A 22,420-nucleotide genomic window follows, 5' to 3' on the forward strand; every position below is an offset into this window, starting at 1 on the left:
GTCACGCGGAAAAACAAAAAGGCTGACCCCCCTCCCTCCCCCTTCTTCAGTGCTCCAATGCGGCAACTGCCGAGAGAAACAAGAGAGAACCAGTTAGACGGGAGCACGTGCAGGGTTACGCGACCTTCCGGGTTTGTCCGCGGCTGCAGTGGCAGCCTTGTTGTGTCTTTGCTGAGCCGCTTTGTCGAGCTGTGCGGGGAGGCCGCCGTGGGCGCGCCGTGTGAGCGGTGTTCTACAGAGACAGATGGGCGCTAAACTGTTGGCCAGGTCGGATGCTCCCGTGGCGTCGTCGTGGGTGGTGACGCCTTGTCGCAACGCGCTCGATGCACCACGTTCGCAGAGACGGCGGTAATCGAACAGAGCGAGAGATTCGGGGCGTGTAGTGTGCATAGAAAACAGACACAGCTCTGAACATATTCTACGGCATAATCTATGCACCAGAACACCGAAAAAAAAATATTGAGTGGCGCCATTTTTAAAGCGCGGTGGCGCCACCTGCTGCTCCAGCGGCTCCGAGCTGCCAAGCGAGGCGACCGCAGGTAGACGCAGTGCTTTCGCTGCTTTCGCTTTGACATTTATTTGAAGTTCTCACGAAGGAACGGGATGGCGAATTTTAGCCAACGAATTTAGTTAGTGAGCTTCAGCTTCTCGGCAAGATTGTGCTGCAAATCGGAATGGCTGTGGCAAGCGCAACGCCCGCAGACGGAGCGGGTCGTTCGGATAAATGCGCGTTACCTTTGCATGCGGAAACATTGGTTCTGCGGCTATCCCACTTTGATTTGCACGCATGAAAATGCGTCATGAACTAGTAAAAGCCTTGCAGTACGCGATATACTTTACCTCCGCGTTGTAGTGCCTGGAAAAATCTCGCGGCCCGCACCTTGAAAACAGGCGGCATGCTGTAGGTTCGAGTAAGCGTAGCGAACGTGCGCGGATGCCCAGATGTGTTCGTTTTTTGTCTCGGGACGGCGGAAGAATCAATTAACATTAGTTCAACCGTGTCGGATCTACTGTGCAATGTATGCATACTTTTTAACAAACATCGCCGCTCTCGCCATCTGTCCAGCAGTTACGACAAGCAACACAAACCAGCTTTCACATGTAAAGGTTTCGAATAGCTGATGAAAGTTATTGCGAAATTTCGTGGCCACTGACGGCAGTGCACGGAATTCGATCTGTTACGTATGAGTTCGATCGTCATTGAGCGTCAGAACTTCGTAGTGGTGCGAACACTTTCGCGGCATTTGCTTGTGAATCAGGTGCGGAGTTCTATGGCGAGAGCCGCTGTACGAAGCCCACCTCGGGACTTTGTGTAATCGAGGCCCGTAGACAGACACATACACATAGAGAGACACGCACAGATACGCGCACACAGAGACAAAAGGACATGCTCGGTGGAATGTGCCACAGCGGCACAGCTCTCGACGTACATCGTGTACGTCGCAAACGGTGCTCTGCAATCTGCTTCGTTTTCGCTGGTTATTTGCGCATCCATATATGACGCAGTGACGCCCCGATGATGTTCTGTACTTGGCTGTTGCGGGCACAGACATATTTACACATTGAACACCCCGTAACACACACACGCTACATGCACGCGAACGCGTCTTGGCAGTTCAGGGACGCTGGCGGCCGGTCGCTTGGTTCCGGAGTATGCGCTCAGCCCATCCGCTTCGAAACTATCGTGTTCTGGTCTATAGACTATACGTCCAGTCGTTTGCACTGTTCCGAGTTCCTTCAACGTGCACCAACCAGACCAGTTCAGAACACTCCCTTGATCGCGGCGCTTTATTTTCTTCGAAGAGAGAGCGAGAGAGAGAAACTGGTTGAAAAAGAAGAGGTATAAGCCTGCTGACCGCACCGTAACTGTCTAACGCGAGGCTGACACCAGAACATAAGTCAGCAGTGTTGGTGAAGGAGGGGAAGGGACGGAAATACGACAGAGATAAGAAAGAAGAGACTGATGCAAAAGACAGGGATCCCAGTGGCAGAGGTGGATGGCCATATGGCTATTCCAACTCCACCTTCCCACCCCTAACTTCTCAGGACAATGTATGTATGTATGTATGTATGTATGTATGTATGTATGTATGTATGCATGCATGCATGCATGTATGTATGTATGTATGTATGTATGTATGTATGTATGCATGCATGTATGTATGTATGTATGCATGCATGTATGTATGTGTGTGTATGTATGTATGTATGTATGTATGTATGTATGTATGTATGTATGTATGTATGTATGTATGTATGTATGTATGTATGTATGTATGTATGTATGTATGTATGTATGTATGTATGTATGTATGTATGTTTAACCAGGACGCTAGCAGAGCGAGGCAGTGTTATTCGCGAACTCGAGGCGCTCTATGTATGCACGCAAAGGGAAAATTGGCATGGACTCGAATAGGATAGCGCAAGCTACGGGCTATATGCAATACGGATTTTCCAGAAAGGAAGCTCCGCTGTTGCAGGAAAATTCATCCTCGTCCGGGGATCGAAACACACTATGTCACCGCGTTTCTGAAACTGCGAAGCTTTCTTTCTGAGGAAAACGCATCTTCTATATTATTTTCTTAGCTTTCAGCTGCTCCATCCAGTTTGAAAATGTCCGCAGTATTGATTTGCCATGTATGTACCTATGGGTATGTACGCACAGGTAGAACAAAATACAAGGCAATGTTCTGTCAGTGGGTCCCAATGTTAGGCAAGAAAAAATGTGGTCATGTTACTCTGGTTGGGCTAATGCGGCCTCACATTGGGCACAGATTGATTAGCGCTGCTTCCTAAGTTGCTAAGATGTACGTGGGCTTCTGGGACAATCAATCGCTCCGACCGCGTTGTAATGCCAGCACACACACACACACAAACACAAAAAAAAAGAAATCAGAAAGGCGTTCCACCTGGTTGCACAGGGAAACGGAAACACCGCGTTACCTATTTCAGTGGTATAAAAATGGCATAGTTATATACCGTGCTGCGGAGAAGTGAGCGCGTCGACGCTGAGCGACGTCGCGCCGAAAATACGTCGGAATTGCGTTTTCTCGTGGTCACGCACTTTATCCTTGAAACGCCCGACGGCGCCATCATTAGCCTAATAATGTCCCAGACCGAGAAAGAAACGCGCCTATTCCGATGATCTCTAATTACCAACCTCCTGATTCAACCTATATAGCCCATCCCGCGGTACCCGGAAATTTCCTAACTAACGTTCGCTGCTGCCGCATGGGTTGCATTTTCACTTTCCTTCTAGCGCAGACGGCGTGTCGAGAGAAACTGCTAATGGCCTGTACTTCCTTTGCATTGGAATCAATAAAAAGTATGACCGAATAATGCAGCTGCCTACTAAAGTCACTTTGGCGCGACGATCGGTCAGCATCTCTGGAAATGATGGATGCCAGACAGATTCATCTTGGATTCATGCTAGCGGCTTCAGACGTTCTTGTGGCTTTGTTTATTACGCTTTATTTTGCCTTTATTGGCCTAAAGTTTCAATAAATCATGCTTTTTTTTTCGTCTTGCGTACGAAGGCAGTAAGTATCTGCCCACACGCGTGATCACTGCCAATTACTGCGTTTAAAACGCAAGATTTAGTCGAAACGATCAATCTGCAAAACCACGAAGTCGTTTTGAAGCCAGAAATAAAAACGAATACTAGGCAAATCCATGCATCATTCTCCCATGCTCGCCGAACCGCCATAATTGCAGCTCGCGTAGACATCTGACGTCAGAGTTTCCTGCAGCATTTTACAATGAGAATGTATATGGCTAGTTACCAGCGGATCGGCGTCCACAGACTAAAAACCCTGGGCCGATCCCAAAGATAGTCCAATACCGGGACGACTCACGGCGGAGGTGAAGCAGGCTTCAAGCACTCCGCGAACTTGGAAAAATAGACTTTTAGCGTGTCCGCTATTCTGGCAAACTGGGGCGGTTTGGGCGGATTACCGGATGGTCGGGGGCGTAAACGCGAGCGGCCGGAGCGGTGAAGCCGCCTGGTGGTGTAGAGCTCAACCAGACAAATACAGAGCTAAAATTGCAGTAACCTACTTTATTCTTTTTCGCTGCTGGTGCAAATTTCGGCAGTGGGGTAATTGTGTTCACAATTATGCCGCTGTCGAAATCTTACACGCCAGCTAAGAAGAATATAGTAATTGGCTCTGTGTTTAGGTGGTTGAGCTTTGCGCCACCAGCTGGCGCCACCAACTTGGCCGCTCACGTTTACGCCCCCGCTAAACCGGCTAACCGCCCGCGCTTCCCCGAATACCGGACACGCTAAATGTCTCTAATACGTTTTACACCTTTGGTCCAAATACAACCCGCGTCATATATTGAGCTGACAAGAACGGATATTACACTTTGACTCGCTTCGGCCATGTCTACGTTCGCACCGCCCTCTCTTTGTCGGAGTTCCAAGCGCTTGCGCATCTCCTTTCCTTCCCTTCCCTTCCGCTTTCCCGTGGTGGCGGTCCCGTCGAAACGTCACGCGTGTCTAGTTTCCTCCGGCTCCTCGGCGCGGCGGCCCCGTCGTCCACGCGAACGTATATAAAAATCACGGCAAATGAGTGCGTAGCCATGCTCAAAATTCTGTGTCACCTCTGTGTCGTATGATAAACATCTCCGCTGGTCATCCACCTTTAGTGAGTAGAATGGCTCACGTTTTTTTTTTTTCGTTTTTTTTCCAGCAAGCTGTATAAGACCTCGATATTTTCCTGATATCAGCCTTCCTATATTTTTCAGCACAGCTCGCAGCAGCACTGGCAGTGTCGATGACGAAAAAAAGAATTATGCGGATCCCCCCCCCCCCCCCCCCCCCAACGCACGTCTTCAAATCTACGTAAGGCGAAGCTTTCGCGAACAGTTTAATGAAATTCTACAAATTAGCCCATTTCGTTCCCGCGTATATTTTGGCGTAAAGGAAACTTGGCGCGCCACGCTCGTGCGCTCACACACTCGTGCTATAACGCAACGTAACACACGCGGCGATCGTCTCAAAGATGCCACTTGGCGCTGGCGCCATGGACGTACGCGCGCGGCCGTCACCTAATGGTCAGAGCATTGGGATGCTGTGCCGTATAGGACCGAGGTTCGGTACCAGCACGGGTCACGAGGCTAATTTTCCTTTGCACGCGAGCCATTCGGCAGGACACCAGCTTGCACCCGGCAGCCACGGCCCCCGGAAAAGACGCGCGAGGCATTCGCAAAGAAAAAAAAATTGGAGGACGCTTAAGCTTCGCCTTCAAGAGTGTAACGCGATAGCGTTGTCGCACCCCGTTCGCACCGCCCACTCAAAACGATCTACGCGAGGCAAACGTCGTGATCGGCACGGACAGTCCGGCCGCGACGCGCCATGAAGGCGGACGCGATCATGGGGTGAGTGGTGCGCCACGTGTCGGGGCAACGCCGTACATTGCGAGGAGGGGGTTTTCTGTGTTTCCGCAAGATGGCTCTGCGTGTACGCCAAGTGCAGAAGAAATGTAGCGGAAACGTACTTCGCTACGCGTTTAACTGCGACTTCTGTAATTTACATGCTCATAATTGCCGATATACACCGCAGTATAACTTTCTACGGCACGTTTCTAAGGCAACACCGCAATCACTAGAGGCGCTTTTGTCCCGCTTTGAACTATCGAACTTGGCGGTTCGTTTCCTGACAGTTCGATTTTCCACTGAATACTTGTACTCTGTGTCGCGCAAAACATTGTACAAAGATTTACTGTCCATGCTATTTCCTCCTCTATTTTACCGATCACTATACATTAAATGGCCAGGCCACGATGTACTAAAGCGAGTTCGCAAGATATATTTATCCCCTTGCTGCAAAACATTTATTTATAAACTTCATAGTGAAACCATACCGCTAAAAACTTGACTACAAAAAAGGGTGTCTTTGTCTCTTCTGTTAACTGTCGCCTTTGTAATGTACCAGAGACAATTGAACATTGTTTTGTTAGCTGCACCGACGCCATCCTATTCTGGGATGTCCTCCAACGGACTTTAAAGAAAGACTTTGAAATTAACCCTCATACTGTGCGATACCTGCTGCCAATCTCTGATAATAGTGCACCTTTCGATACGTTTTTTCTCACGGGAATGCAGTTTGTGGAAAACGCGAATGATGGATCGAAACGCTGAAACGGAGGTACCTACAAGGGTACATTTCATCCAAATGACCCTACACCTAAAACATGTTTATGATGGACTCGGAATACAACCGGACTAGTACCCTATTTTGGTGAGGTGCTTATCCTTACCACCCTTCTGAAGTGAAACCAACGTTTCTACTCACAGTATGAACGCTGCCTTTTCTGTGTGTGACTTTCATTGTGCTCTCCATTCTCTGACTATGCAGAACTGGTGAACGTCGGTTTGACTGCTACTCTAATAAACACCATGAAAGAGAAAAAAAAGGAACTCGTGGCTGAGTGGTAGCGTCTACGTCTACGTCTCACACTCCAGAGACCCTGGTTCGATTCCCACCCAACCCATCTTGCAAGTTGTTTTTTATTTATGAATTGCCTTCCGGGATTTTTCGCTCACGGCCAACGCCGCCGACGCCGACGACACCGGCTTTTCTGCGACACGAGCTCCTTAACGCTGTCGCGTAAAAAAAAAAAGCTTCGCTGTTTAAAGCCGAGCGCCCATACCTCGAGTTGCTCGTTCTCGGCGGCGTCGTGGAAGGGCGACTTCCCGTACTTGTCCGGCAGGATGGCCGCGCCGTGCGCCAGCAGCCAACGCAGCGTCTCCACGTGACCCCGGCTGGCCGCGAAGTGCGCCGCGGTCGCACCGTCGTTGTCTCGCAGGTTGGGGTCCACGCCCTGGTCCTCCACCTGCAAGGGAACGCAGCAGTCGAGGACATAAGTCAAGCGTCGTGACTATCATCATCGTCGACGTCGTCAGGGAGAAAGACAGATAACGCGCCGCTTTCTTTAAAAAAATGAAAAGCTGGAGAATATTGGTCGGGATGGGCAGTTTGGGGCAAACCCACTCCAGGCGTTAGGCGAGAAAATATTATATGCACACATACACGGTCACCACACAAACACACCAACGCCGGAAACACGCGTGCACGCGCGTGTATAGACACGCTATAGAGCTATTCACAAAGTCTGTCATACGGTGGCCTTCGTTTTGAACTCTAACAACTTGAAAGTTTAACGCTCGTTGCAGCTTTGTCTTCCGAAATTCACGGCAAGATTGCTTTCTTTACGGATTACACGCCGTGCAATAAAGCACGCTTCACACCGTTGTTTTCCGGAGCTGGTTTTGTCCGAACGTTTGGCTCCGTCACAGCTTCCAGTTGCAACAACTTGTAATTTCTTCCTTCTCGTTTCATCTTTAGAACCTGGATAGATTCCTTGACCTTTCATATTTCTTGCTTTTTTGTTCTCTTTTGTTTGTATGCATTCTATTGCCCCTCTACTTGGACCGAAAGGTCTGCAGTATGTACTAAATAAATAAATAAATAAATAAATAAATAAATAATACGGCAGCGTGCATATAATGGTGTTACTGAGAAAATAGGGGTAAACCTGGGCAATGTGTGTCGAGCGAGGTGTCACCATCTTTGAATGCATTCGATAAGAACAAAATAGAGCAACGCGCCAATGCTCGCCTCTTGTAGCATGACGCATGAGTAAGACGCTGAAAAAAGAAAAAGAAAGAACACGAGGCTTTCGGCGATGCCGTCACGCAACAGTATCACGGAGGCGCCAAACATACTTTCGTGATGCCAGCGTACGTGTTCTGTTCTTTATTTTTTTCCCTCATTATTATATTTATGATTTCACTGCTTCAAGCATCGCAGTACCCCCGAAATAGTAAGTTCTCTCTTCAACGAAAATGAACGCGCTGGGCATTCAACAGAACCGCTTACGTTCGTGTACGTGGCACCAGGACACATATACTTGGTTTGACAGATTGACGAAACAATCGCGCGAAGCTTCCGCAACAATTTCAAACAGCCGAGCGCTCCAATAAAAGAGCATTTCACGTTCCTCCAGGTCATACGCAACTGCAGAATGCGGAACGTCGATACGGATATTCTCGCTGTAACTATTTCCCGCGCACTACGGAGGGCGATCGATCATTATATATACGCCGATGGTAGCGGAGACCACGCTTAACGCTTCAATGGGCGCGGACCAAACGTTCCTTTAACCTACTAAAGGCACCGCGCCCGGTTCAAGATAATTCGAAGCGCGCACAAGACAAATGCTATAGGAGGAGGCTTCGCGGGAGCATTACGAACGCTGACTATAATCATTTCGCAAACCGGCCCGGCAACCTCCGCGTTCGCTGGTCATCGCATTATTCTATGCACACGGGCCCGACGTGTGTATACACGAACGGATACTTTTGCCGTTCGACATCGATTTTAGACGCTGCTATGCTGGAACGGTGGAACGACCGTTTGCTATTTTCAGCGCTTCGAACTTCGTCTCTATTCCTGCCGGCCATGCCCCCTAAGTATAAAAGCGCGTTGTTGCTTTTAAACGCCTCAAGTTCACTCGGCCGCATCCCGTCACGCGGTGTATACTTCCCTGGAATCCCGTAGACGCTTGATGGTGTATTCTAGGGCGGCGGGGTGAAAGCCGCGTCAACGGTAGACAAGCGCCAGATTGTCCATTCGGGCAGCACGCGTGATGCACACGCGAATACAAAAGCTATAGCGTTGCGGTCCGTAACCGTCGCCGTGTGGGACTGCTGCATTCTCGTGCGTTCAACACCTCCTTATGCGTGACTGGGTTATGTGCACGTGTTGCAAGCTTCAGTTCAACCTGTGTAGATTAAACGGGTCGTCATTGATGCGTACTGGCGTGATTACTGGCATACGGTTTGTGCGTCCGTGTGGTGGCCACCCTGTTATCCGAAGACGTCTCTGTGCGACGCCCTTTTTTTTTTTTTTTTATGCGCGCGGAATTATGAATGCGTGAACCTAAACGGTCTTCCGCGTTCACTTGCCTGCGCGACTGTACGTGTGTATGTAAGTGTGGGCGCGCGTGCATGAGTATTTTTTTATATGCGTATGTTTGTGACTTTGGACTCTTTTGCGCACGTTTATTCTTAATCCGCAGCTCGACCAAGAGTCGAAGATGCCACCTGTGCATCACTTGCGCATCATAGCACAAGTTTATCCAAAGGTTAGTGAAACATTTCATGGCGACAAGCAGATATATCTTCGCTCAATTTAGAGATGTTGTTAGACGTCAAAGAAAAAGAAAATCCGGCTCCAAACAAGAGCCTGTTTTCCCGTCATCAACGCCTCCTTCACGTTGCCCTTTCTCGAAGCTCATCCCTGCGAAAAATGGTATAATTGACAGAAATCCCCTCTCATTGATTTGACTTAATGTTATGGCGTGTTTGCTTAACTGTCGCATGGCAAGCACTGCTTTTCATACCCTTATAATATCACTCCATTAGAAGGCGGAAACCCTTCATATAGCGCCTAACCCTGACATCTTCAACCTTCTTTAAGCTCTCTCTCTCTCCATCCGTTGACGTCGTATCGCATGAAAGCGCATAAAACCAATAAACCTCGGTTCTATACACAAGAAAAGCAGAAAATTACCTATCCAGGAAAGGGGTCAGGCAAGGAGACCCAATTTGTGGTCTGCTATTCACTAAATGCTTAAAGGTATTCAAGCTGCTAGACTGGGAAAGCTCAGGGGTGAGGACGAACGGCGAATTTTTCAACAACGTTCGGTTTGTAGATGTCACTGTCCTGGTCAGCCACACTGGGGATGAATTGCAAAAAATGATTGAGGACCTCAAACGAGAAAGTGTAAAGAGTAGGGTTGAAGAATAAGTTGCAGAAGAAAACTATAATGCCTGGCAAGGGACCAAGAGTTCATGTTCACCAGCAAGCCTCCAGAGTTCTGTGCAGGAGTGCGTCTGTCTAGGTCAAATACTCACAGGGGGGCCCTGATCATGAGAAGGCAGACGTTTTGGAGTCGGAGTTAAATCAGTGTTACAAATGCGGGCGAATTTGAACCCAACCCAAGCTATGGATTCATGCCCGACTTGTTCGCATTCGAATGTCCGCCGATAGCACATCTTTAGAAAATAGCTAACGGTTTTATTTTGACATCTAATTAAATCCGTGTAACGCCGGGTCCGTGAAAGGTGGCTCCTTACGGATGTACTAGATGAGTTTATCTTGATAAGACGTTGGGGGGATCCACTCAGCAGAAGAAACTGATGCTGAATTGAATATTTTAGTGTTTCTTTTAGGTTACTACAAGGAAATAACCACCGAGTTTCAAAAACTTAGGTAGAGTTCGTTTAATATCTCTAATGCCTTTCAAATGAATGTGCCAACAATTTTGGAAACAAACAAACAAGGAATATTTCAGGAGCAATATAGTTGAACCAATGTGATCACAACGAACACGCCTCACGATTCACAAGCCGTCCGAGGACGAATGCAAGTGCAACAGAAAATGAAACACGTCGAAATTGCTACCGCTGGCTGCAGCATGTATTCTCCACATTTGCAATTATAGTGGCTCGAGATATGGTCATTATGTATAGCCTACGTCACTATCTCTCAGGTGGCATTTGTGCCTCGCTGCACTAAAGGAGAGGGACAGTGCGGACGTGTAAGAACGTTCCGCTTTGCATAGCGGAAACAGAATGGAGATTGACCGTCCCACGCAATCGTTTCTCTCATGATTGAGAGGAGATGTTGTCGCTTGGTCCGCGCGGAGAAGTGACGTAACAGAGACGTGAAAGCATCGTTGAGAGATACTATCAGTTGCGTAATTCAACGTGTCCGCTTCCTCTCGCGCCCTCAACAACCCGCAGGGGCCGACAATTAATGCCGGCAATTACTTAACGCTACGTTCACGAAGTCGTTGCAGCCCTAGGCGTACTGCGAGGGTGAGAGCGAGAGAGGGAGAGAACTATTTATTTGAATGCAGATAATTCGGTTGGCGTACTTGTAGGAGCCTACATGTTACGCTGTAAGATAACTTACGCCCTTGAAGGAGAAAAACGGTGTAAACCTGTATATAACTCACACCTTTACGCCCGAAAAGGATGTAAAGGTGTGCGTTATGCACAGGCTTACACCCTTTTTCACTTCTAATAGCGTAAATTATTTTATAGTGTGCTGTGCATAAGAAAGGGGCTCAGGCCCCTCGTTACAGGTTTCACTGTGCATATCAATTGCGTACCCTAACGTAGATGGTTACCGACGTGGCGCAGTGGTTGCGTGTTAGGCGCATCCCGACAATTTAAGCTAGACAAAGAGAAATAAGAAAAAAAAATGCGCTAATGATGAATATTGATATAATTCCTTTCGGTCCCGAATTATGATGGACCGTCAACAATCGCGTCAAAGTTACACAATTTTAATGCATGGTGCGTCAGGTTCCCCTGAAAGGAAGTGAAGGTGGTAGGATGACGCATGAATTCGTCTTAATTACAGAGGGGTTCATTCTCGATTTACCTTAGTCAGTCAAGTCACGTTCATCTTTCAAAAAAAAAAAAAGTATCGGACCACCGGCTCAAAGCGAATGAACAGGTTATTCGTTGGCTGCAGACATTACGAGCAAGACAAGTCTCTGAGTGGGTTTTGTATTGGGTATAGCAGTACTCTGCAGACTGAAGTGGAATGGGGCCACATTGGGTTTACACGGGGTTCAATCAACTCGCAGCTCAATGTGATTTTTTTTATCCTTGCCACTATTGAACAGAACTGGCACACACAAGTAACGTTCACACAGATGTGTACACATTGTTAGGCAAGCAAACTTAAATGTGACTGAATAGATGTGAAGGATCATCTACATCGCGCAAGACAGAGAACTGGGGTGGGGAAGGCAGGAAGGTTAACCGGAAGAGCTTCAGGGCAAGGTTTCCTAGTATGGCCTACAAGATTCTACGCACCTATTCCCAATCAGCGCATATTGGCGAAAATACGAATTCCTTCGGGCGTTTCAAGCAGCACAAGAAGGATCAAAGGGACCCGCCCTGGTTGCTTAGCGAATATGGTGTCGCGCTGCTGAGCACGAGGTCGCGGGATCAAATCCCGGCAGCGGCGGCCGCATCTCGATGGCGGCGAAGTGCAGAAGCCCCCATTTACATAGATTTAGGTACACGTTAAGGAAGCTCAGGTGGTAAAAGTCAATCCGGATGCTCCCACTACGGCTTGTGCCTCATAACGAGATCGTCGTTTTTGCACGTGGAACCCCACAATTTTTTTTTTTTTTTTAGGGATCAAACGCCACTCAACGATAGATGCCTTCGCAGAGCATGCCTAAAGGACAGGTGACGAGGTAAGCTGGGACAACGCGCGTGTCATATCCATAGAGAATCGGACAACAAGGTTCAGCTTTGAATTTTTAGTCATTCAGACCCAAATTAACACTGAACAAGTCAACTGGCTCCATAACCACCTGTACTACCGAAGTTTGCGTGGTGCAGTAAAGGCTAAACTTGAAGAACATTCAGCGCAGTCGGCTTCCCGTTGTGAAAAAATGAATCGGTACGCATCTCAAAACGTCATTTTGTTGCGACTACGGTCAGCGGTGGCCTGCTTCTCTCCTAACAATGATTTTGTTAACTAACCAGACGGTATTCCTTCGAGTCTCGACTGAATGTGCTCACGGGGAGTGAGAGAAATATCACATTTCCGAAATACCATATATATTATCCTCGCCATTAGTGAAAGCTTTCTTAAGCCGGAAGGCATAAAAAAAAAGACATGTGGCGACGACACTTAGAAATAACCGCACCGGCTTCGTGCGGCACCAAGAATTTTCATATTGTCTACTCGACGCTAGTTATTTGCTCACTAAAGAACCGCACACTCTGCCTGACGACTTCTTTAAAGACTTCCAGCATAATGACTTTACAAACACGCTCCAAACGCACCACGAAGCCTGACACGTCAACCAAGCCACCCCTGCAGCAGCGGCGGTCACCCGCCGCGCTCACTCAGCTATGGCGTTGTTCTGCTGCGGAGCACATGGTCGCGTGTTCGGTTCCCAGCAGCGACAGTGGCGCGTCCATTTGGCCAAGAAATGTAAGAAAAAAGGAAGCTCACGTACTTAAGTTTAGGCGCACATAAAGGTACCTCAGACGGTCTACATTAATCCAGAGCCCGCCCTGCCCTATACGTCGTCTCTCGATGACAGTCGCAGATTTTTCTTTGCGACGTTATATTAAACGAATCAATCAATCAATCAATCAATCAATCAATCAATCAATCAATCAATCAATCAATCAATCAATCAATCAATCAATCAATCAATCAATCAATCAATCAGTAGTGGCTACCCATGTATACAGGCCTCACATGTGTGAGCAGGAACGCGCGATCGAGTTTCCGCCGACACCTGTAGCGCCCCCTCTCGTGATAACCACCCGCGTTATCGATGAGGGGCGCACGCATGCGCAGTGCCAGCCTGCAAGCAGATATGGGGCGTTGGCGTACCCTGGTCGATAATTCGCTAGTTATCACGAGAGTGGGCGCTACAGGTGCCGGCGGAAACTCGCTCGCGCGTTCCCGCTCACATATGAGCACTGCACTGTATACGTGGGTAGCCCAAACGCGTCAAAAAAGAGCTTGCAAACAAACGAGGACTCTACGATACAAATATCTGTGGATCTCCACAGCGGTCGATACAAAACTGCGCACCCGATGACGCTGCCCATTGCCGGCAGCGTCGACGCTAAGGAAGAGAGAGAGAGAGAGAGAGAGAGGTGGGGGGGGAGGGCAGTGTTACAAAAGCCATCTAACGGTAGCCGCGGTTATAAGTCGATTCAATCTTTGCTCCACTTTTCCTCCTTCGAAGCGATGTGTACCGGAGGAAGGCTTGATAAACGACCGTCAGCGCAGCGGCTGTCTGCGCATCCGAGAACGCATCGAGGTCGGCGACCGACGCAATACGGCCGCCGGCTTCACCGCTCCAACAGCCAACAACCGGCGCGGAGCTGACGGCCGATGCGATCTCGACTTCACCCGAGTTGTTGGTCGCGCGCGCGTGCGATAGCTGACCGCGCTGCGTAACAGCGGATCGTCTATTTATAGACGCACGGGTCCCCTATACGGGCAGCAGTGATGACCGACGGCCCTGGACACTCACGGAGAGATGCTCTAGAGCAATGCCTCCCCTTTCTGCACTTAATGGAACGAGAAGAGAGTAGCACGCTGACCCTTTACGGACACCCGATGAGATCACGATAGTTTGGCGACGTCTCGCCCCGATCGGTTAGCAAATTCATGTCGAAGAAATAAAAGCACGTCAAGGAAAGAAGGTGTTGTTAATGTCAATGAGTATTACACGTTCCGGCTTCCGTACGGAAGCATTGTTCGTGAACCTTGTTTCATTCTCATTCACTAGCTCCTTCTTTTTTTTTTTTTTTCAGGCGTAGAACAAGCTGGTCCTGCAGCTTACTGATGGTCTCTTAGCGGTCGAGAATCCTAGCTTGCAGAAGCCGACGCTCTGCCCTAAAGACAAACACGGTCCAAGAGGCCGCGGTGACAGGCGCCGGCAGACAAGCAGCAGACTTCTTTGTGAGCTAGGCTCCTTTTCGTAAGCTAGAACATGTAAAATTTATAAGCAACGCTTCTTTGATCGGCGTCCGATTTCTTTGACAAAGGTGCCCGGCAAAAAGCGTTTCTTCTTTTCACTTTGTAACAGCAGTTAAAAGTGCGAGGCTGGGTTTGCTGCCGTTCAGTTACGTCGACGAAGACGTCATCACCAAGCGATCTTCGTTATGACGTTGCCAGGTCATCTCTTCACAGCTCCATCCTCGCCATATGGGACAGAAAGACTTTGCCTCCTTACTTTTTGCCTTTTCTTTTTCTTCCTTTTCTCTTTAATATTTTGCCACGAACTAGCGCATCCTTGCCTCGCAGTCGTGCTGGCAAGCAATGGTATCAGGGTGGACCTAAAACTGCGTGGTGCAACAAATGAAGCAAAGGTATTTGTTTTCTGTACTCTGTGCCTCTATACAGAAGCCAATTTTGACATGGATTTGTTTCAGCATTGCCATTTGTTGGGCGTGTTCGCTGGCACTATATATGCTTTCAATGGATTTGTTTTCTTTTACTTTTATGAATTTAAACGAGAGCTTGGCGCCTCTATAGTGGCTTCAGCTCTTCCTTATTACAGGGCAAACCAAACTAATAGCACAAAAAAAAAAACACTGAAAAAGGCTGATAACAGTCAAATAGCACGAAGATTTTTAGAATCGTAATGTTTGGAGCAGCCGTGCTCTGAATGTCAACAGCGCACCGACTGTGTCAATGATTACTGCAACTGTATTGAGCGTATGAGTTCTGTTCGGATGAAGCTATCGATCGGCTCAATTCGATTCATGAGTTGAGCAAACCCACAGCCGCTCTTCCCGGCTATTCGTGCACAATCGCGGTTACGATAGCTACCGAGATACATAGTGTACACTGTACTGGAACGGTCGTAGAGGTGCCCGTTTGTAATCCCTTTAATGTGAATGGCGGGCATTGCAATTTCATTGTTAAACATACCAGCTGGCGCAACCGACGGGTTCAGGATGACACTTGGTGTTGAATCGGGGACGTCTCGCATGCAAGGCATGATGTGATAAATCGTCATAATCGATCTGCACTGAAATCGCACGTTTCCAGTCGCGCGAACACAGCACGTCCCCCCCCTGCGATTTGCTTCTATAGACAATAGAACGTATTACAAGCAAAGCGGTGAAGTGGGCCGACGACCTTCGTCCGGTCGGATGCTGTCAGAAAAAAAAAAAAAAAAAAGCCTTTCAGAAACTGTAGTCGGCTCGCATCGACCGGTGCGCGGCGTAATACCGTTTTATCCGGCGCACACCGTACACCCTTGACACAAAACGCTCGAGGTGAACAGCGGTGAAAAATTTTCCACCCACGTCCTCCAAAAAAGCGAAAACAACGCGGCGTCATTGGCAAAAGAGAGCGGAGACGAGCAGCGCCGACGTTAGGGCGCACAGGCACAGCCCGCGTGCGTAAGTAGGTAAGCACATACGCACGTACAGACACGCGCACTCTCGCCCGCTCTATCACGCACGCGCGGATGACACACACACACACACACACACACACATATACACGACACAGCGGTCCCGGTCTGCTTACTGGAAGCGCGCTGAAATCGCGCGACAAACGGGTCCCACTGGTGTTGCCGGCTTGTGACGAAAGTGCCCTGCAACCACCACCGATCGAGCGAGGCGACCATTGATAAAGGGGAGACAGCGGCGGACAGGTAAGGCAGTCGCGACAATAAGGTCACCCTTCGAAAAGGAGCCGAGACTCTAAAATCCGAGCGAAGGTTCGAAGAGAACGGCGGAATTAAATAGGAAGAGAAAAAAAAATGAATGAAGCGAACCCTGTACGTATGAAACGGCGGCGCGACACAAAAAAAACGACGAAACGGAGAGGAGAGACGTCGAAGGGGAGAAAGCCTTTCGCTCGTCGCCTCGCCGAGAGGAAAAAGATGGAGGCAGATTTCCTTCCGGCAATGCCGGCCGCGCACAGCCGGTGGCCATACGCAGTTAGCGTGCGCGCCTCGATTTCTCCTTCCTCCCCTTCCTCTTCCTCGTGTACTCTTAATGCAACCCCGCCGTCGCGACGTCCGTAATTAATAACGCACGCGCTAAGGAGACCTCTTCCCCTCCCTCCCTCCTGACGGTGTCTCTTCTCTCGCCTAGCGTTGGCCCGGAGGGGGCACGTTGGCGGGTGGCTGTTCTTATCGCACACGCTATCAAGCGTGGCTAAACGCGGCGCAACGCCGGCGAGGTTTTTCTCTCTCGCATATCTCCCCCCGTCTCCTTCGTCAACCTAAAAAAAAAATGAGTCCTGTTGTTGACCCTGCCCTCCCTCCTTGTGGCGCCTGCTGTTCGGTTGTTGTCTTCGTTGCCTCTGGCGTTTGAGGCGTACGGCCGCCGGCGACTAAGTCGAAGCCGTGCGGTTCTATGTGCGTATATAGGCACGTTCAATGCAATGGGAGACAAAGCCCGCGTCTATATACACGACGATTCACGAACGCGCCTACCCACGGGGCTTATGCGCTACACGGTTCACAGTTGAAGCTCGGCCTTGGCCGAGTTAGGGACGCTGCCTGTACGTACGGAGTGGACATCCACCTACATGATTTCCTGTGTCGGTGGTGCAGACTGTACGCGTTAGCGGCAAGGCTTGCGTTGCTTCGGGGGTTGTGCGTTGCTTCGTTTGCTCTAGTTCTCGGCGGGGATCGAACCGCGCACCTCCGGCATCCGAGCCGGGCGCCCTGCATGCCCACTGGGCCCTACGAACTTTCGGACGTACCAAAGGAAACAGAAAAAAAAGAGAGAGAGAAAAAAAAAAGAGTCGTGCTTCTTTTTTTTTTTTTTTTTTGCTAAAGCTGGGACAATAAAAAAGATGATTTAAGACGGCGTGAATAGGGAAATGGTGGAAAGCTTGTTATCTTCGTGCGAGCTCATTATGTCTCAGCTTAATGAGAGAGGCCTCTGCATATGCATATACCAAAATCATCGGAAAGGCGCGCGAAAAGAAGTACAGCCTGTAAGTAAAGCGCATTGCTCGCGTCCTCTACAGAAGCGAGCGATACATCCTCTAACACGCAGCACACGCGTCAGCTGTACACGCGACCCAGATCTATCACCGCCGCGACCTTCCTCGTCGATGCTGCGCTGACACCAAGTCCTTGCGTATACTCTCGTTTTAAACCCACCTTCACGCTGTGCACTATACTTAGGGAATCAAACGAGACAGGCATGCTTGTAAGCGGAGCTTACAAAAGGGACGCACGTATGAACGCGGAACGCCAGCGCTAGCTGCACACCCGAAGCCCTCGGGGAAGAAAGATCTGGCCGTACGCCTGGACTCGACTGTGCGTACACAGGTGAGGGGAATGACAGGAGCGATAGGAATCTCGCAAGACGCAGAGAGATATACCGGCCTTTAGTCTTTTTTTATTTTCTTTATCTTATCGTGGCGCCTCGCTTCCGGGCGTGTTATAATATAGCGAGCGTCGACGCGTCGTATACGCGCTCCACGCACGTCACAAGCAAAAAAGTGGGGGAGAAAAACGAAGAGAAAACAAAACTTGCTCGGCCATTGCAAAAAAGAAAAAGAAAACATCCCAACAATAACATAAAGAGGCAATTCCAGGAAGGTCGAGCTCGTTTATTGAAGTGGCCTTAACGGTGCTATTGTCACGCCACGTTGTGGTTCGGCCTATATATACACGCGGTCTCGCTTTCCAAGGCCTCCGAAGTGTTTCCTCTTTCTTCTTTTCTTTTCTTCTTTTTTTTTTTTTTTGTAGCGGCGGTTCGCACCATTGATTCTTTGTTTCCGAGTGTGAAAATACGGACGGGCTGTAAAGGCCGCGGGTGTGAATCATTGCGCAATAATAGGGGTGTGGTATCTTCCGAATGCACCTACGTATATGTGACACGTGGTTAGAAACTTGGGACAATGCATAAGAATGCCAGAACGATGGCCCGATGCTAATAAAATACGACCTAAAACGACCTGCTTGGCTTGCTTTCACTGGTTCAACTACTTCTTCCAGCAGTGATGAGTCAGTTTCCAAGAGACTGCTCGCTCTCTGCTTTCTTTTCGGGGCTTTCTCTGCCTTTTCGCGCATTCTTAAAACGTCAAGTATGCTGGGACCTCAGCAAGTGTTTTGAAGACACGGTTAGAAATATTCCACTCTAACATTTTTCTTTTTTTTTTAACACAGCAGGGCTTTACGGCTGGACCTAAAAAAATAAATAAAATAACTGCTTCTTGCAATTGAACTTTAGCCTAAAGTAATAAAAAGGAAAAGTCGATTGACCTGGGTTCAAGGCGGTCGACCTCGTTGCGTGCGGCTCCTGTTCGCCCACTAGAGAAGCCTCTTGAGTGAGCAAACAGCTAGAGCCCTCAGATAGGTGAAGCCGGATTTGCTTCAAAACAGGCACCAGAGTGTCTCGAAGGCGCAAAGCCCCCCCCCCCCCCCCCCCCTCCCCGCTGGTCACACTGGAGCATGGTATATATATAGGGACCTATTCGCAGCTTACGACCCAATATTCCGGAGGTCCCAGTACCTCGTCTTACAATATTGACAAAGGGCAAAACGAGAACAAGGTGAAAGCCGGAGCCAACGTTTCGACGAGGGGACTTGTCTTTTTCAAGGTGACTTGTCGAAACGTTGGCTCCGGCATTCTTCTTGTTCTCGTTTTGCTCATCGTCTTAAATTTCCATCTCCCTCCTTCCCCGTGCTTTGTCTGGGATTCTCGAGTAAGTTCCCCGTCTCCCTTCCCCCAGCGTAGGGTAGCCAACCGGACTCTTGACTGGTTAACATATCTGCCTTCCTTGTATACCTCCCCCTCTCTCTCTCTCTCTCTCTCTCTCTCTCTGGGCAAAGTTATTCCTCGGAATTTTGAGAACGACGGCCCACAAAGAAATGTCACGAAACAAAACACCGACAGCGCATGTCATTTACGTTAAACCGCCTCAGACTGAAATACTAAAAGTGCGAAACAATAAACAGAAACCTGAAAAAAAAATTCTTTTTGGCGCGTCTGTACACTACCTCCGGGAGCTCCTTTTGTATTTCACATCTATCAAATTCTGTAACCACTTCGAAGTAATAATAGAATTTTCACATAATTTCACAATCGAGCACGTCTGCACCGTATTCGTCCCGAGTCTAATTGGAACAAAACGGTTGTCGTTTAAAATTAATATATAGTATAGTATAGTATAGTATAGTATAGTATAGTATAGTATAGTATAGTATAGTGTAGTATAGTGTAGTATAGTATAGTATATTATAGTATAGTATAGTACCTCTTAAAGCGTAAAGTGCTTAATTCGTCATATAGTTCTGCAAATGATAAAGCCACTCTGTCAACGAAGATAACGTTATTCGACTTCTACTGAACGTTCCAATTGAAAGAAAAGGGGAACTGTTAAGTTGCGCGCAGCGTTCGAAGCTGTCGAACGTTCATGGTGTCTATATTTCACGATTCATTATTCATTTTGTTGAATGCTGTATCAAAAAACGAAAAAAAAAAAGAGAGAACGGGTGAGCCGCAAAATCCAGCTGCTCCAGATGGATGGTTTGCTGATTAAATCATCTATGCTAGCTATCCCGAGAAAAACAGATCCGGTTTTTCTCGGCTTCCTGTCCCATTTACCCTGCCCCCTCACGACACAGAGAAATAAAAAAAGAAAAAGAAACGCGAATGTTTTAACACGAGAAATAAACAAACCCCGAGGTTTCTCGAAACATTTGCTTCTCAACTCCCTCTCCCCGCCGCTGACCAAGAACAATAGGCGCACCGATGTGAGATGCATCTACAAGTATTCTTGCCGCTATTCAGTGTTATTCTTACTAACAAACTGCAGGATGGTTTATATGCACCACTATTGTTCGTCTCCGCACTGTTGTCTTCCCCGCCCCGGATTTTTTGTTAGGCGCACGCCTAATAACTGTAGCTGCGCTCGCAGCCGATCGCGTTATTAATCGCACTATACAGTCGCGCGAATTGAGGACACACCAGCAGCACTTCGGAGAACGTGCCAGGCCTATCGGCCAATTCGGTATTTTTCTTTCGCTTCTCGCCCTCAAAAAAAAAAAAAAAAAAATCGCGCGGACGCGTCTTCGCAGATTAGGCTCGGCCGGGATCGACTTCCGCGCTACCGTAACGATTGTTCCCCGTCGCCCGTCGTTATTATTGTTATTTTTTTAATCCCTTCACGTATCGTGCCACCGCACGAATAAAACCTAAAGAACACTGCCCGAGCTGGAGTGGCGCAAATCGGGGCTCACCCGCTTCTACACCTGCCTTGCACGCAATGCTCTGTACGGGATGCGATCACGCAAACTCCCAACACACGTATATGTGCAGGGTGTTTCAGCGAACACTTTCCAAAATCTTTAAAGGTTGCCTGTGGCAGATAGCTCAATTCTAGTTTATGAGCCGATCTACTCGAAGCGGCGGACACTACTTGCAAAAAAAAAAAGAAACCATTATATGCGAAATTGACTAATTAACAAGGATTAACTAATTAACTTTCTAGCTAATATCTTATGATCGGTATTGCAATTCACAAATTATAGCAGTGGACTTCGCAAGGCTTGGAACGAATTTTCAATACGACACCAGTTTTGAGATATAAATTCCCGAACTTTGCGGCGAAATGCATTGGCGTTACAGTTAATTTGTTAAAAAAACGTTGTTTCATACACTGAAGCACACAAGTAACTGGAACGCCAATGCATTTCTCCGCAAAGTTTGGGAATTTATATCTCGAAACTGGTGTCGTCCTGAGAATTCGTTCGAAGTGCATCCGCCTTGCGAAGTCCACTGCTATAATTTGTGAATTGCAATACGGATCATAATATATTAGCTAGAAAGTTAATTAGTTAATTCTTGTTAATTAGTCAATTTCGCATATAACTTTTTTTTTTTTGCAAGTAGTGTCCGCCGCTTCGAGTAGACCGGCTCATAAACTAGAACTGAGCCATCTGCCACAGGCAACCTCCAAAAAAATTTTGAAAGTGTTCGTTGAGACACCCTGTATACACACGCCTGGAAGTGCTCCGTCAAAGTGGTGCGTCACCAACCGCGCTACAGAACGTCCGAGCTCGAGCTATATGCTGCTGTGTTTGTAAAGCTCGCAAGCAGTAACGCTCGCAAGCAGTAACGCTCGCAAGCAGTCATCCTTCACGGCTATCTCAGCGTTCGTCAGCTGCGAAGCGGAAAGAACGAACGAACTTCAAATAACGAAAGACGCTGATGCGAAGGCGCCTTAACAGCGCCTATAGAACTGCGTACACACTCGGCTGTGTGCTCTTGCGTATGAGACCCTCCTCGGGAAAACTATATGTCGCCGGCACCTCGGAAGCTATATCTATTATTCCTCGGTTATGGAAAGTTATCTCAGAGATCTCTTCCTGGAAGTTACCCGTACTATACGCTGGTTCTTAACTTCGACGTTGCGACCGGTTTTCTCGCGGAACTCGGCCGCGTGTTCAGCGAAACGCATGTAGGGGACGACTGAACGTTAAAGATGCGGATGATGAAAAAAAAAATTAACAGACAATCAAAAGCAAAAACAAATCCACAAAAGAAATATAGGTGAGGGAACGATAGGGTAGGACAACTGGGTTGGGGTACTCAACTAGGCAAGTTAGAGAAGCTGACAAAAAAAAAAAAAAAAAAAAAGCGACGATTAACGGCATTTCCGACAGGCTTTTGATTGATAGTCTACGAGAGCGACGGTTCCTGCAGCTATAGTATTGAGCAATATGTTGGACAAAGGCCAATGCTATGGTACGGCGCTTATAGGCATCATCGAAATCAGAAAGAGAGAAGGAAAAAAAAAAACAAGAAAGACACCTCCATCGCTCTTTGCACGGCCGATCCCGCATCGCAATCGAATGACCTTAGT

The 22,420-nt window shown here is 48.2% G+C and overlaps 1 protein-coding gene across 1 annotated transcript in view; it reads right to left on the reverse strand.

Moving 5' to 3' along the window:
• LOC129388049 (uncharacterized) overlaps positions 1-22,420 on the reverse strand; it is a 74,011-nt gene that overhangs the window by 23,410 nt on the left and 28,181 nt on the right. The window contains exon 2 of the mRNA XM_055078040.1: positions 6,654-6,836. Coding sequence (XP_054934015.1) covers positions 6,654-6,836 — 183 coding nt within the window. The remainder of the gene's footprint in view (positions 1-6,653; positions 6,837-22,420) is intronic.

This window comes from Dermacentor andersoni, chromosome 3 (assembly GCF_023375885.2).
Source record: "Dermacentor andersoni chromosome 3, qqDerAnde1_hic_scaffold, whole genome shotgun sequence".
In the NCBI taxonomy this organism is placed as follows: Eukaryota; Metazoa; Arthropoda; class Arachnida; order Ixodida; family Ixodidae; genus Dermacentor; species Dermacentor andersoni.